At 45.8% G+C, this 15,872-nt stretch overlaps 1 protein-coding gene across 3 annotated transcripts in view; it reads left to right on the forward strand.

Moving 5' to 3' along the window:
- Positions 1-9,164: 9,164 nt before the first annotated feature.
- GOLIM4 (golgi integral membrane protein 4) overlaps positions 9,165-15,872 on the forward strand; it is a 29,164-nt gene continuing 22,456 nt past the window's right edge. For all 3 annotated transcript variants that reach the window (XM_058844129.1, XM_058844130.1, XM_058844131.1), the window contains exon 1: positions 9,165-9,362. In XM_058844129.1, the coding sequence (XP_058700112.1) occupies positions 9,176-9,362 (187 nt within the window). In that variant the 5' untranslated portion in view covers positions 9,165-9,175. The remainder of the gene's footprint in view (positions 9,363-15,872) is intronic.

The following is a 15,872-nucleotide window of genomic DNA, read 5'->3' on the forward strand; positions in this document are numbered from 1 at the left end:
ATTGGAATACCACAGCTCTAGTCCAGATGTATTTTAATCTTCTTTTCTGCCCCTGCCAATTTTCTGTTTCCCATTTGCTGAGTGCTCTCATCATGAGCAATATGTCTATGTCACTTCCTCCCTGTATGTTCAGGCTTTTCCTTGACTCATGCAATCTGGAAGAAGCTAAGCCCAAAGGAAAATTCAAGCCCTTTAGGGTTGCTATTTTTAAATACAGGAACTTCCGTGGGGCTGTTTGGAAAGGAGATTCCTTTTGAAGATAATAAACAACATGTGAGAAACAACATTTACAGCTCCTCTCCAAAGTCTCATGTCCCAGCCCTGAAGCAGGTCAGCAAAAGTGACACTCCAAAAAACATAAAATATCCAAGGAGAAGCTCCAGACAGTCAGGTTTCCACAGCCTGATGCTGTGGGATTTTGAATTATTTGCTGAAACATGTGGACTGTCCCCACTGATCACGGATGCCCCATCCCTGGAAGAGTTCCAGGCCAGGTTGGAGGGGTTTGGAGCAACCTGGGACAGTGGAAGGTGTCCCTGGCCAAGGAAGGGGGTAGGACTGGATGGGCTTTAAAGTCCTTTCCAACCCAAACCATTCTGGGATTCTGTGATCTGCATCACCAGGCTTCAGGGATCTCTCCCTCTGCTCCTCAAGGACTGGCCTGACCTCCTGCAAACACATCTTTGATCCCAACAGATACAAGGCCAAGTGCCCATGAAACAAATCCTCCTCTTTCCACACTACGTGGGGAGGAAGAGAGGGCCCCTTTGGAGCCAGAGACAAGAGAGGTGAAGGTGTCCCAGGGGCAGCACAGAGATCATTTCACTCCTTTTCGTTTTTCCTGGGACTCTGCAAATTGCCTCTGCTTTTAAATCCAAGGGCCCCTCCTGGCAGTCACACACTGCAGATCTGAGCCCCACCTGGGGACAAGGTGATCTCACATCTAAAACAGAATGAGTGGCAAAGAAGAACGTGCTCAGAGTGCACCAGGCTTCTCTGCTATCAAACAGCAAGAGCCAGGTAAGGTAAACACTTTGGGTTTCTGCCAGGACCTAAATGCATTCCAGCTGAGAATCCTTGTGGCATTCAGGGGTGCCAGGGTGCCAGGCAGGGTGCTGGGATCCCACTGCAGAGTGGAATCAGCAGTCAAACCCCTGGTGCTGCTCAATGCCCTGACCCCACTCTCATTCCTGTTTTACTACCACTTTTCTGTTGTTTCTGCCGAAACAAATACTTCCAGCAGAAGCTTATCTAAGAAAATCTTGTGGTTTATAGTTTACTATGAAAGGTAATGGCAGGGTTTTTTTCTGTGCTAGCAGTATATATTAAGTATTTTCCCATGTTACTAGAAGCCAGTTGATGGCACCTTTCCCCCTGGCTGACTCTCCTCTACCTGAACATTTATTTCCATGAAACTTTCAGGAATGTCATATATGAGATTGCTGCCCTCTGGTAAATCTGTTTGAGTTAGACAGTGAATTGCAAGGTTTGAAAGTGAACAACGCACAAACACAACACCCTGGACTGATTGCAACATCATTTCCTAAGGAAATGAATTCTTTTTTTTCAATCAAACAAGAAAAGGCATGCACTGAGCTGGACTTTGTGTCTCTCAGGGACTGTTCATCATCCTGGCCGGAGCACAAGAATGCCTGATACTGTAGGTGAGTAGATTTTGCTCTCAAGGCTCATTATTTACAAGGCAGTAACTCCGTGCAGAGGTTCTTACCAGCAGCTGTAGCACTTCTTCATTCACAATGTAAATGTGCTGTGTAAATGCTTGTAAAACTTTATGAGCTCCATTGCCTCCAAGCACTTCCAGCCCAGGTATGGTTAATAAATCCTGCATGTGCACTGTCCCGTGCCCCTCCCCAGCCTTCCAGGGCAATATTCCACAGGCAAAGAGCTCCCCTGCTCCCACTGAGCAGCGTTAGGGGGGTTTTGTTACCTCTCAAAAAGACACAGTCCCCTTGTAAGGAGCTGCACCAGAGATTTAATTTACTTTACTTTTTCCATCCACTACCTGTAGCCTCCATCTCACACACTCCCAGCCTCACTTATTGACGCTGCTGGGCGCCCACACCATCATCAATGATTTCTTTATTTCCCTAAGAGGTTTTTTTAGGGTGAAAAGCAGCATCGATCTTCTGGAGAATTCCCACTAGGTGGCACCGATATCCAACATTCCCTCCCCACCCCGAGTGTGGATTCCCCTTGCTTTGCTCCAGGTCTTCTCTCCCCTTTCTTTTTTTGCAGCATTTCCAAACTCTGAGCTCATCGGTTTTAATAACTACAAAAACAAACAGCTCCCGGCATCTTTTTTCCTGTCCTTTCAGTGCTGGATGGATCCAAGCCAAAAACCGAGTTATGTTTTTTCACAGACAAAAAAGATCCATTTCCAGTGTGGTTTCACCAGCTGGTTCAGGAGTCTGACTGGTACAGCCATTAATTATTTCTTCTAGGACCTTCATCATTCGAGTCCTTCGAGGTTCTTTACTTTGTCATCCTCACTTTATGTGCATAATAAACCTGACCTCTGCAGGAGCACCCTGATCCCAGACAGACCAGGGAGCTGGGAAACAGGGAAAGCTGTGAGGAAAACTGATGTAGCAGTGACTGAGAGCTGCCAGCAGCCATTCATCTTAAAATAAAATAAAAGAATGCCTCAAATGAGGCTTTGGCAGCAAATAAAACACAATAATTCTTTCAACAGGAAGTAGGCAAGAGTAATTCTCACTTATAGGACTAAAGCAATCTTGGATATTTTTCATAAGAGATAGAGATTTTTCAGCATGTCTTTCTCTAATTCAGCCCTTTTCTCCACTTCTCCATACTCTTATACATTCCCAAACAAATATGTAGAATTCCTTCAGACTGGAACTAATTTTAGTTTGTAATGTAACAGCAAAGCCCTTCCAAGACTAACAATTACGAAAGATAGTTATGTTTTGGGGAAAAAAAAACCTGCACACATTTTCCTGGTGAATAGGAAGAAGCTAGAAGTCAATAATTCCAATTAAATTAAAATTACTATTTGGGGATAACCCTGTAACTGACTGGAAAAACAGTTTCTGTTTCTGAGTCTGCCAGACCATGATAATATTATTAACAGAGATAACAGTCCCATGAAAATGAATGTGGATATGGCTGCTGAAGTCCTGAGTTCATTGTAAGCTCATTTAAAATTCTTTATCTACATTTCTTCAGATTTTAAACATAAATTCCTGACTAGTTGTTTTCCTTTCCTCAAATTAACTTTGTAAAGTAAGAGTTTCCAAACTCCATTTGAAAGGCTCCATTTCAGATCCTTTAAAAATGACAAGGATATCAAAGATATAAACATCAAGGAATGTACATTAGTTCTTCACTCACTATCTTACAGTGCAGTGATAATGTAAACAATTATGAAGATGGGATTTCTGGAAGGCCAGGCAGCTTTACAGCTGTGGGATATCAGACCCTGGCTTTTATTCAGGTGTTGGAAAAACAAAGACTGTCGGGAAAAAAGCGGTTGAGTGTGACAAGACTGGAAAAAGCAGGGGACAGAATAATTCAAAATTCACTGACCTATTTACTCCTGCATCTGCCACAGCCTCCAGTCTGGACAGCCCAACAGGAAATGCACCAGGAAAAAGTAATCACTGGAGATTATCCTATGTATGAGAGAGAAACAATGTCTGCAGTCAGCCTTCCCAAGCTCAACAATTTCCTCTAACTCATAAAAAGCGGAATGCAGCTGCTGTCCTTCCCTCGCAGATGGGACAGAGAATTCCCAACACTCCAGGCACGGAGAACCCCCCAGGCTCCCCTGTCCTTACACCCTCCTGGTGTTCCCCCAGAGTCAGGGATTTTTCCTCCCATTAGGATTTTTCCCTCCCATTCCCACCTCGCTGCAGGCACAGCCCCAGGGCTTTGATGTGCAGTTGTTTATCCTCGGGGCAGCCCCAGCTGTTGTTTGTATTTCGCCCACTGCTTCAGAGGGATCTGCAGCATCAAAAAACCACACAAAGAGCAAAAATACAAACACATCCCCGTGAAAATGTACAAAATGTGCCGTTAGATCAGTGCCCAAAGGCTCAGATATCCTGCCCCTTATTGTAGGAGTATCCAGATTATCATTCGCACTCAATCATTATTATTTTTCTTTTTTGTTCCTCAGGAACAGGGGTTTCCAATTGCAAATTTCTCATCAGGTGGATGACCTGACCACCGTTTAAAGTCAATTCACTATTTAAAAGATATGGGATCCTACTCTTTATTTTCAGTGTTTACTACTGTTTTTATGGAAGCTGTCACATTAAGAACAGTGGAGCACGTAATGGCATGAGGAAGGGCTTTTTTTTTTCCTCTGGGGATTGCAGCAAAAGGCTGATCAAATTTCAGTGTTTTTTAGAAGTTGTTCTGCCTTGACAGGCAGCTAATGTCTCCAGCACAGGATACACGGGAGCTCAGCTGTGGTGGCTGCATGGCAATGACACCAAGTCACCTGTGGCCATCCCAAGCGCATCCTGTGTGTGTCATGTGCAAAGTGAATTTGTAGCTGTGTGGCAAACACAGCTCCACCACTTGCAAGTCCTGCTACAACAGTTGTACATTGGAATGCATCTACTCACCTGCATGAATTATTTACAAAGGGTAATGGTTTTGAGCCAGTAAAATGACAAGTCTGTTTTAAGTCAGCAAGCACCAGAAGCAATATAAAGTCACAGTGTAGCCTCCTCAGCCATCCCTATCAGGAACCACATTTCTCACCTCAGTGGGGAATTGTTTAAATTACTCTTTGTACCCCCAGAAAATTTTCTCACCTGTGTTTCATCCCCATTCCTACCATGAATGCTGAAGGATTTACAAAAAGGTAAATGTCTTTATGTGCATCCATAAAGTAAAAGCCAGTCATCATCTCCTATTCCACATCCAGAACTGGAGGCACCAGAACATAAATGTCAAAGCCTGATAACTTGGAGTGTCCAGTTTGGGATGCCTTACGTTTGATTATTTTTTCCCCCCAGAATATTAAGTAGCACAGAACTTTCTGTATTAAAATGCAGCCCTCCTGTTCTCACCTCCAATCTGGACATCAGCAAACAGAGTTCAGCTGATTACTCAGACAGACACAGCTCAGCGGTAAAAATCCTGACTTCCCCCAAGGACACAAACTAGGACCTCAAACAGGGGTAAATTCAATTTTCCCAGGACCATTCACCTCTTCAAGTCCAATCTTTTTATTCCTGCAGCTCCTGATCACCAAGAGATGACACTGCATGTTAAAACAATCTTTGTATGTCTTAGTAAGCTTTAGCCACTGGACAAAAAGGTTAAACATCTGATGTAGTAATTGTGGCATCGAGTTTAGTAAAACTGACAGTAAAATAAAATGACAGAAAATACAAGAAAATTATCTTAAGAGGATGAAAATAAACAAAGGAAAGAAGCAAACCAAAAAATGTAGTTCTGTGGTGTCCAAATTACAGAGGTGCACTTCCCACATCTTGTGGTTGATGATGAGAACCTGTGTCCAAAGGAAATGGGATTTTTCTGATACCTCTTCCCTGATCAGCTTCTCAGTTATCCAGGTCAGAGTACACAGAGAGGAACTCACTGGGTTGTAATTTATCCATTTCTCAAAACTTAGAGGAACTTCATTTTGCTCATCATTTCTTGGTTAGGTCTGATGGAATTGGCCAATGCTTTGGCCAGTGGTTGCTCTGAGCAGCACAAACTCACAGGCAGTTGGGTTGCACAAGCCTCCTTCACCCGGGAAATGAAAATAGAGCTGATAAATGGCTCGGTGTAAATTCCTGCCACAAATTCCCTCTGAAGCCTCCCAGCTCCCCATGGCTCGGAAACCACTCATCCCTCATCTCTCCTGATTAGATCTGTAACGTATCCAGAGATTAGGCCAAGTAACATTTCTCTCCTAGCAACTAATTTAATGCTTTTTAATATATTACAGCCTCTTTTAGGTCCAAACCTTTCTATTTTGGGACTTCCAATTCAAATTTGCCTAATAGCTTCACATAATAGTCCCTTGCTCCCAATAAATTCCTCATTTCAACTTTAATTGGTTTGTTCATGGAGAATCACAATTTACACGAGCTGAAGAGATCTATCACTAGCAGCTACTGACTATAAGTAATATTTGATTAAACAAAATGAGATAGTAATTTGCTTTTTTTTTTTACTCATAGCATTTGTTAATGATATTGCCAATTTCTACTAGGAGTTAAAGTATATTTACACCATAATCAATTAAATGTATTTGGAATGGATATTAAGTAACACCATGGGTTCAGTGCCCTTTAAAATTTACATTTTATCATTTTAAACACCTTAAAATGTCAACCAATTGTTCTCCAGTGAAAAGTAATCAAAACTAAAGACACAGACTGCTTTTATGAGTGGTGATGTAAGCAACAAGTGGAAGCACAAAAATTAAATCATTTGAAGAGCTGTAATACTGAAGTATAAATCACCCCCAGTGATTGGAAAGTCTCAGTCCAAAAATAACGAATTATCTCATTTTACTCAGCAGAATAAAAGAGCCTGAAGAGCCTGGAAATGGAAAAAGCACAGGACAGCTCTGAAGGAGTTTGGTAGAGAGAGTGGAGCTGGAGCTTGGGTGATACTAAGAAACTTCCTGGAAATTTTTTTTGTGAAAGAAATGGATACTCTAAACCAGCATGAAGATACCTCAACTTGAAACACTCATGGTTGGAACAAAAGATTTAAATGTAACTTTGAGGAAGCTTCCTAAAGATGAGGGAAAAAGATTTTTCTTTTTTAAATCATCACTGTTTCAAAGCAATTACAGTTCCTTCCTGGGTGTCTAACTCATAATTTCAAACACTTTGGTCCTCAAACTGCGAGCAAGAGATTTCATTAAATGAAAATATATCAAACAGATATTTGAAATACACGTAGAAATCATATTAGGTTCTGGTACTGACTGTTATTAATTACTGGGATATGCAGAATATTTGAATAAGAATTTCTTAAGCTTCTTTGATGTTGTTTTTCTATTAAGGCCAGAAAAATGCTTATGCAAAACACATACTTATGAGTATTTAGGAAAAAAATAACTTTGGCATATTAATTTGATTTTTTTACTTATTCTTCTAGTTTAGCTGGAGACTTGGTTGGATTTTGTTTGTCCTGTAATAAAATAAACTAGGAGAGGGAGCTATATTTAGGCTAAGTCTGAATTTATGCTAGTGAGGTATATGTGACCTAGCTCCCGTTTTTAGGCACCACAGAGGGATTTGGGAGCACTGATTTAGGATGGCACATTTTTGGGAGGCTGAACTGAGATGCACCAGTGGCCTGGGCTGGGCTCTGGGGGGTGAAAAGGCCAAAGACAGTGAAGGTTGTGACAGTCAACACCCAAAACACAGTGCAACCAACAGGCTGTGAAAGAACACATTAATATGATGAGTAGGTTTAGATATGATACTGGGAAGGAATTCTTCCTTGGGAGGGTGGGGAGAGGCTGGGCTGGAATTCCCAGCGAAGCTGTGGCTGCCCCTGGATCCCTGGGAGTGTCCAAGGCCAGGAGGTGTCCCTGCCATGGCAGGGGTGGCACTGGGTGATCATTGAGGTCCTTTCCAACCCAGACCATCCTGCGATTCCATGCACACCTCCGGTACTGCACAGCCTCTTTGGGGCTTTGCCTTCCCGGTGCCCCTGAGCCCCAGCCCGTCCCGGCGGAGCCACAGTGACAGCGTGTCACCCCCGCTGCCAGCCCCGCTGTCACTGTCCCCTGTCCCTGTCCCTGCCCCCTGTCCCTGTCCCTGTCCCCTGTCCCTGTCCCTGTCCCCGTCCCTGTCCCCTGTAACTGGCCCGCTGCCAGCCCCGCTGTCACTGTCCCCTGTCACTGCCCCCTGTCCCTGTCCCCTGTCCCCTGTCACTGCCCCGCTGCCAGCCCCGCTGTCACTGTCCCCTGTCACTGCCCCCTGTCCCTGTCCCCTGTCCCCTGTCACTGCCCCGCTGCCAGCCCCGCTGTCACTGTCCCCTGTCACTGCCCCCTGTCCCTGTCCCTGTCACTGTCACTGTCCCCTGTCACTGCCCCCTGTCCCTGTCCCTGTCCCTGTCCCTGTCCCCTGTCACTGCCCCCTGTCCCCTGTCACTGTCCCCTGCCACTGCCCCCTGTCACTGTCTCTTGTCACCGTCCCTTGTCCCTGTCCGCTGTCACTCCCCTGCTGTGACTGCCCCGCTGTCACTGTCCCCTGCCACAGCTCCCCTCCATCACCACACGAGCCTCGTTCCCCAGGCGGCTCCGGACCGGGGGCTGCGGGGATCAGGGGATCAGGGGCTGAGGGGATGTGTGGATCAGGGGATGTGTGGATCAGGGGATGTGTGGATCAGGGGATGCGGGGATCAGGGAATGCGGGGATCAGGGGATCAGGAGCTGAGGGGATGTGTGGATCAGGGGATCAGGAGCTGAGGGGATGTGCGGAGCGGGGGATGTGTGGGTCAGGGGCTCAGGGGCTGAGGGGATCTGTGGATCAGGGGATGTGTGGATCAGGGGATGTGTGGATCAGGGGATGTGTGGATCAGGGGCTGAGGGGATGTGTGGATCAGGGGCTGAGGGGATGTGTGGATCAGGGGATGTGTGGATCAGGGGCTGAGGGGATGTGTGGATCAGGGGATCAGGAGCTGAGGGGATGTGCGGAGCAGGGGGCTGAGGGGCTGAAGCCGGAGGCTGGAGGGGCGGGAGGGAAGCGCGGCCCGCTGCGGACGGACGCGGCGGGCACCCAATGCGCTCCGGAGGGAGGGCAGAGCCCCGCGGCCCGACCCAATGAGGCCGCGCCCGGAGCGGGACTTCCTTCGGGGATCCCGCGGCGGGGGAGCCGCGGCCGAGCGGGGACACGTCAGTGCGGGGCCTGCCTTTGTTCCCCGCAGCCCCCCTCGGCCGCAGGCACCGGCACAGGCCGCAGGGACACGGAACATCCCCGGCATGAGCCCCGCTGCTGCCCGCCCCGGAGACACCGCCCCGGGCTCCGCGGCCGTGCCCAGGGGCTGAAACGCTGGGCCGGCCCCGCCTCCGCCGTCCCTCTTTCCCTTCCTCCTCCTCCTCCTCCTCCTCCTCCTGCTGCTCCGCCCGGGGCCTCCGATGCCGCCGCCTCCCGCCTGCTGCTGAGCCGTGACGGGCGGGGGCCCTCGGGACCCCGCCGGGGACATGGGCAACGGGATGTGCTCCCGGAAACAGAAGCGGATTTTCCAGACGCTGCTGCTGCTGACCGTGGTGTTCGGGTTCCTGTACGGGGCGATGCTCTACTACGAGCTGCAGGGCCAGCTGAGGAAGGCTGAGGCCACGGCGCTCAAGTACCAGCAGCATCAGGAGTCGCTCTCGGCTCAGTTACAAGGTACTCCCTCGGCAGGAGCCTCTGCTGCCCCTCCCCAAGGCTTGCAGAACACCCTCCTCTTCTTCCTCCGGCTCTCCAGCCTCTCTCAAAGTTTTGCTCCTTCTGCCCCTTCTTCTCCTCCAGCCTGAGGGGTTGCAGGGTCTCCCCGCGCTGGGGTCCCAGCCCCGCCGAGGTCGGGGTGAGCTTTTGTCCTGGGTTCCTAGAGAGCTCTCGGTCCCACACATCCCGTAGTGACTCGTGTTCCCAAAGGACTGCACATCACCTGGCAGTTCCTGGCATAAATGGGAAAGGCAGGCGTGCAGTGCAGACCGTGTCCAGTCTGGGATTCTTGCGGGCTGCTCTGTTGTCTTGCAGGGTTTTATGTTGAGCATCCATCTGCAGCTCCTGGGCAGCATAAACCTTAAATAGCTCCAGGATGGAGGAGAGGACTATTCTAATAAAGTGGTTTTAAAGGGCGATTAAAAGTAAAGTTCGAGTAAGTTACTTGGGTAAGGCTATTCTATTACTTTTGGAATAACTTTGAATTTATTGGCTTAAAGGTGCCACATAAATACAGATCCTTGTGTATCTTGGTTTAAGGATGCAGCAAATGTGGGTGTCCTGTAGTTGAAGATGAAAACTTGTCCATGTCTGACATCTGAATGCCAAGAAATCAGAAGCAAAGCAGTAGGGATGTACCTTGAAACATCAGTGGTCTGGCAAGTGAAAGACCTCAGTACCTCTCTAATTGTCAAGTGCAAGGTTATCAGGTCAGCACAAAGCCCAGAGCCAACTTTCAAGTTTTCTTTCTCGAAATAGCATGAAAGGAGAATCGGAGGGATCTGCTGTAGCAGCACTAAACTTCAGGGTGATCCTCAGCCATCCTTTTCCCCCTGGAAGCATCCATCAAAGCATGCCTGGCAGCACACAGCTTGTGTGCAGAGCACAGAGTTGGGTTTATATTAGATTCTTACAGTGATTCGTTCCATCAATGTGTTTAGTCACAAGCTGGCACCATCCTTACTTAGTATTTCAATTTCAGGCCATTTCTAGGTAATACCGGGGAGGTCTTTGCCAGAAACCTTCATTTTAGTCAGAGAAAAGGTGTAAATGTTTGGCTGGGAAGGAGGTGTGTGGCTAAAGGGCTACTCTTGCTAGGCTGTGCATTTGCCAACAGAGGACACAGGAACATCTTGTTCTCAAGCTGAAGTTTGACAAGCTGGCTTTTTCTGTTGCTCCGGCTTTGCCAAAGAGGAGTGCAACAAACTTTATCCTGACACAGAGGAGAGATGCTCTGGATCAGATATGTGAGCTCTGGACTGTTGGTTTGAGCTTTCCATGCTTGAAGCATGATTTTGAATAGCCATCATCATCTTTCCAAGCATGTTCATGGAAGCAGCAGGCAACTGTGGGAGCTGCATTTTCTGTAATTCTCCTGCTTGTTTCAGTGTGTCAATGGGAAATGTGAAATATGGACCAGGATCTGATGACATTAATAGATGTGATGATCCATGCAATAAACTCACATGGTTCTGGGATCCATGCCAGTGTATCAAGCCCATTAAACAGGAGAATTTATCTATGCCAAGTACAGTAGCAGTAAACCCTGTTTAAAAAAATAATCACTGGCTATTAGGTCACAGAGTAGAAGGAAAAATGTAAGAATAAAAAATGGTTCTCTGTTCTGGAAGTAGCTGTTACACCTAAGAGAGGGTGAGAGCCCAGAGAAATACTAAATGCAGCAGCAGCCCCTAGCTGCCTGATGTCCCACTAAAGTAAAGGGAAGTTTTATTCCTAAGGACTCCAGAGGATCTGGGGAATAAAACTTTTCTTCCCTGTCTTTCTGCAATGGCCTCCCCTGCACAATCACCTGAATTTTTGCAGTAGGAGTTCGTTAGTGAGGAGAACACAGGGAATTCAGAGCCTGTGTCTACACCCAGCTCACCTGGAGAGACACAAGCTTTTGATGTGAAGTTTTGGTGATACCCACCACCAAACCCATTCCTGAACCTGTCCTATTTAACTCTTTGTTATGGAACAACAGGGAAGTGTTTTCTTTAAGCAGAGACTTGGAAACAGCAAATCCAATTTGCAGGTGCAGTATCTGACTGCACTTTGAACTTTTGATTTTAAATGACCTGGATTTTAAATCAACAGTTGGTTCCTGTTGCCAAATTTAAAAATAAAACAAACAAAAAAAGCACCTCTACGAATATCTGACCTATGTTTCTTGGCTGTCCTAAGATGGAGTTTGTTGCTTTATGAGAACAATAAAATTAAAATATTGCATTGGTAAAGTAATACAGTTTATCTTTTCCATGCAGCATAACCAGTTTCTCTATAGATCCTGGACTCAAGATAACTTTGGAGCCTGAAATATGATGGAAGCACTCTGAAATATTTTCAAAATAAGCCAGTTGAGGGGCAAAGTTAAAGGAAAGGAGGGTGCTGCAGCAACAGGGATTGATTTCTTGGTGTTCACAGCTCTCCTGGGTGATTGAATAAGGCTTTAAAACTGAGCAGAAAAGGATACCTTGGACTTCTATTTCCTGAACAACCATTTCATCAGGAGGCTTTTATAGGTTTAAATGTAAACTACAAAACTAAAAGGTAACTTGTAAAACTGGTGTTGTTGAGAATGCTGAGGCTGTATTGTGGCAGGCTGGCTGTGCCACTGGAGTGAATCTCTGGGAGGACAGTGGAGTATCACCTGTTGCCTGACTTTGTAGGGTTTTGTTGTGACTGCTGGAACCCACAAACGCAGTTTCTTTCCTGATTGCACACAGAGGAGCTTGGGATTGTCCCTGTCAGGGCTTGTGAGTGAAACTTGAGTCCATTTGTTAAATGCCCTGAGGTTCATGGACACTCCTGAGTTTATGGACACAGTGGCAGTTTAGGACCTGAATGCCTTTGGGCTGCCCAAAATCTGAATCAAGATCCTCAGCTGTAGCTCAGAGTGCAGCTCCCTTCACTTCCTGCTGTCCCCTCTAATACTTGTCATGTTTTTGTGGGGTTTTTTTCATCATTGTAGGTAATAACAACCTTGGTTTTGGTACTTGGCGCAGTTCTTCATGCCTGAATGAGCTGTTCTTTCTGTTTTTCCATGAAAAGCCAGCTGTCTTAGATTTTTATCTTTTTCATTGCCTTGTTTTGCTCAAACACAGCAACACCTGAAGGAGGCTCAATCTCGTGGGAATACGTGGGAAAATAGCAAGGCAGAAAGCACAGATCACTGGGAAATGGTGCAGGAAGAGTCATTTAACACACACACCTGATCTGAAGAGAGCTACACACGGCCCTGGTTTTGGAGGGTTCTGTTCTCCCTGGTGTTCAGAGCTTCAGCCACTGCTGAGAAGTGTTTGTGCCCCTTGGAATAAGCCCAGGGTACAAAGGGAAGGTTGGCAGACCTGGGAAACACAATAACTGCATTAGAAAGGCTGGGATCTTAAACTCCCCCCTTTAGAGGATCAGATTGCAGAAGATTTTGTAGAAGAATATCAAACTTTGACATTTTTCTCAAACAAAGTTTTGCTGGGCATGGAAAAAGTAGGGCTGCTTTTGTAATCCACAAAGGCCAGGGGCAAAATTTAGAGATGACACAAAATTTTTTAACTGCTGAGAAAACCTAAAGTCGTTGTTATCTATAAGGTCTTTCATAGAGAAGCTGATCTTCCCAGTAAGCTGATTATTTGAAAGTCTCATTCTCTGAGCACTATATACATTTGAAACATGGAGATAATCTTACTTAGTATTTCTTAAAGTGATAAAAGCACAACTTGATGCTCTTTTCCTCCTTTAAATCTGTATCTAAGTCTTGAACTATTGGCTATACAGGAAGAGGCTTCAGTTGCTAGAACAGAACCACACTGAGAGCTGCAGGTGAGCCTGACTGTACCTGTGGTTGCTGCAGGATTGAAAGTATCTACAGACATCTTTTCAGCTCTTGCAGCTTCTGTCTTCTCATCCTCTGGGTGTTAAGTAACCCCTTGTGTACTATTTTAATCTGTTTAATCTGTTTTATTCCCTAATCCTAGTAACAGCCTACAGTTAGTGCCTCTTACTACCTTCATTTTTTCTGCTCTTCCTGTGAGTCTTAATGTGCCTGATGGCTTTGTGCAATCTCTGTACAGCCTCAGACTGTCCTGTGATCTTGGCAGCCAGCCCAGCAGAGACTCTGGACTTGAGTTTTCCCTGCTGTGGACAAAGTGTGGATTTCCTCAAAGGTTTCTGATCCAGCACAAGAAAGCAGTGGCTGTAAAGCACATGTAGATTCCTCTGTGCCTGCTGGGCCAGTTGTCCTAAATCAAGGCTCCCTGAGGGGGTGAGCTGCTGGGAATTGGTCAGATCCATGGTAGCTTTGTGTGTGTGGAATTGCACAATGCACTGCAGTACTAGATCACAGTTCTGTGTCTCTTTAGTGGTTAATATTTATCATATCTGCATGCAAACTGCACAGGTGCCAAAGCTGATCTGACATCACATGGTTCTGGGTGTACTTCACTGTTACATCCCTCTTTTACAGTGCCTTAAGCTCGTACCTTGAGCTGGGAGGAACCAGCACTACTTTTAATGGCTTATTTTTAACATGCATCAGACAAGTAGAGCTGCATCTACTGCAGCTCCTCTGTGCTTGCTTGTTCTTCCTAATAACAGAATCCCGAATTCCTGTCATTCCTGTGACTTTCAGGTTGCACCACTGCAGCAGTTTGATAGTGTTTTGCTGCTGCCTGAGAGATCTGTGGTAGCACAGTAAGAGAAGAGGTTGGTTCTGGGTGTACTTCCCCTGAAATGCCAAGTGCAGCATCCCAAATTCTGCTACTGGAGTTCTTGAAACGGAAAGCTTTGGTTTGTAACCTCCTCTGAGCACCTGGCTGTTGTACCTCCACTCACATTTTCAGTGGATATTTAATGTTCTAAATCCTTAAAACACATGAAATGATTGAAATTGTGGACAATTTAAGTAGGGAAGAGGTATATGGTGTAATATATATATATATATATGTACATGCATTTTCATGTACATATAAGTATGTATAAACTAGATAGATATGTGTGTCTGTTTTGCATCTCAGCCTCAAGATTTTGGGTTATCTGGAATTACCCAGCTTTTGCTCATAACTCAAGTACAGAAAAGGTGCTGGAGCTCAGATCAGTTAACTGAGGGAAGTTTTTTTCCATGTCTATATTGGAATTTCTATGTCTGGCAGTGGAATTCTGACTTGAAAGATAAATTGAGCACGTGCCCATATTTATATTTTTTCATTGCTGTAATCCATGCCCAAGTGCCCTTTCTTTGTGGACATAAGAGTTCCAGGACAAATTTCTACCAGAGCTGCAGCATTCCCAGCTGGACCCTGGCTGAGGATCACAGGGCAGTGAAGGAATATGGAGCAAAATGAGGTCATGGCGTGGGTTTGGTCCCTGGGTTTTGGTGTTCCCCCTCCCCAGTTTGACACAAGACCTGGAAGCCAGCATGATGCAAAATAGATGCAAATATTTGTTGCTGCTGGTGATTGAGGCCTCCTAAAGCTTGTCAGTGATGGAGCTGAGTGGACACTTCAGAGCTGGGGCAGCAGGAGGGAGGCAGGATGGGTTGATGGTGGTGAGTTTGTGTTCTGGCTTCATCTCCTGCCACACATTCCTGCCTGACTGAATTCCTAAGCCTTAAAAATGATGTTCCAAGCACATTGTCTCACAGGGCTGGCTGTTTGCTTGTCAGCTTGTGAGTTTGGGTGGGGCAATTTATGAGTAAGGTTTCCACCCTCTCAGAGATCTGAGTGTCCATTATAGCATCTCTGATGTGCTGGTGAGGATATTGCCAGCAATTTGTGGCTAACAGAGTTCACTTTGCTCCTTTTGGAATGGGATCCTTGCAGGGAAAAAGTCATTTAATCTGCCCTGCTGAAAGTCAGGTGCTGCTTTGAGGTTTGATGGTAATGAAAGCTAAATAAATGAGATTACTGGAAAAAATGAGCTCTACAGAACAAGTAATTAAAGCTGAATCCTTCGTTGGGTGATTTTTCTTGGGATTTTCATGTTTCAGGGGCATGAATTTCTATTCATGTTGGAGCCTGAGGTGAGCACTTGAGGAATCCAACCTGTTTGGATGCTGTCCTTAAGGAAGGATTTTGTGAGCTGAATGCACTTCTGATCTTTTTGTGGTCATGTAGCACAACCCAAATCTCTTGAGATTTTCTACTATGTATTTTTAATTAAGCAACAAGAGAAACTGCAATTGCTCCACCTCATCCTCTGCGTTTCCCCCCTCCCCTAAGGTATCTGAAATTAGCCTACTATCTTATTTTCCTGGGGTGACTCAGATCCCAGAGTTTGGCAGTCATTTCCAGAGCTTAATTACAGAGATGATGAGTGAGCTGTGGCCTGCCTGAGCTCCTGGAGGGCAGAGGAAGGAGCCTGCTCCTATCCACACCACCACACTCAACTAAACCATTTTCAAAAAATTAATCACTAACTCAAACTCTTGGTTTCTGGATGCAGTTTGTGCATCTATAGATTGGGCTTTTTCCTTCC

The sequence above is a fragment of the Poecile atricapillus genome, chromosome 8, assembly GCF_030490865.1.
Source record: "Poecile atricapillus isolate bPoeAtr1 chromosome 8, bPoeAtr1.hap1, whole genome shotgun sequence".
NCBI lineage: Eukaryota > Metazoa > Chordata > Aves > Passeriformes > Paridae > Poecile > Poecile atricapillus.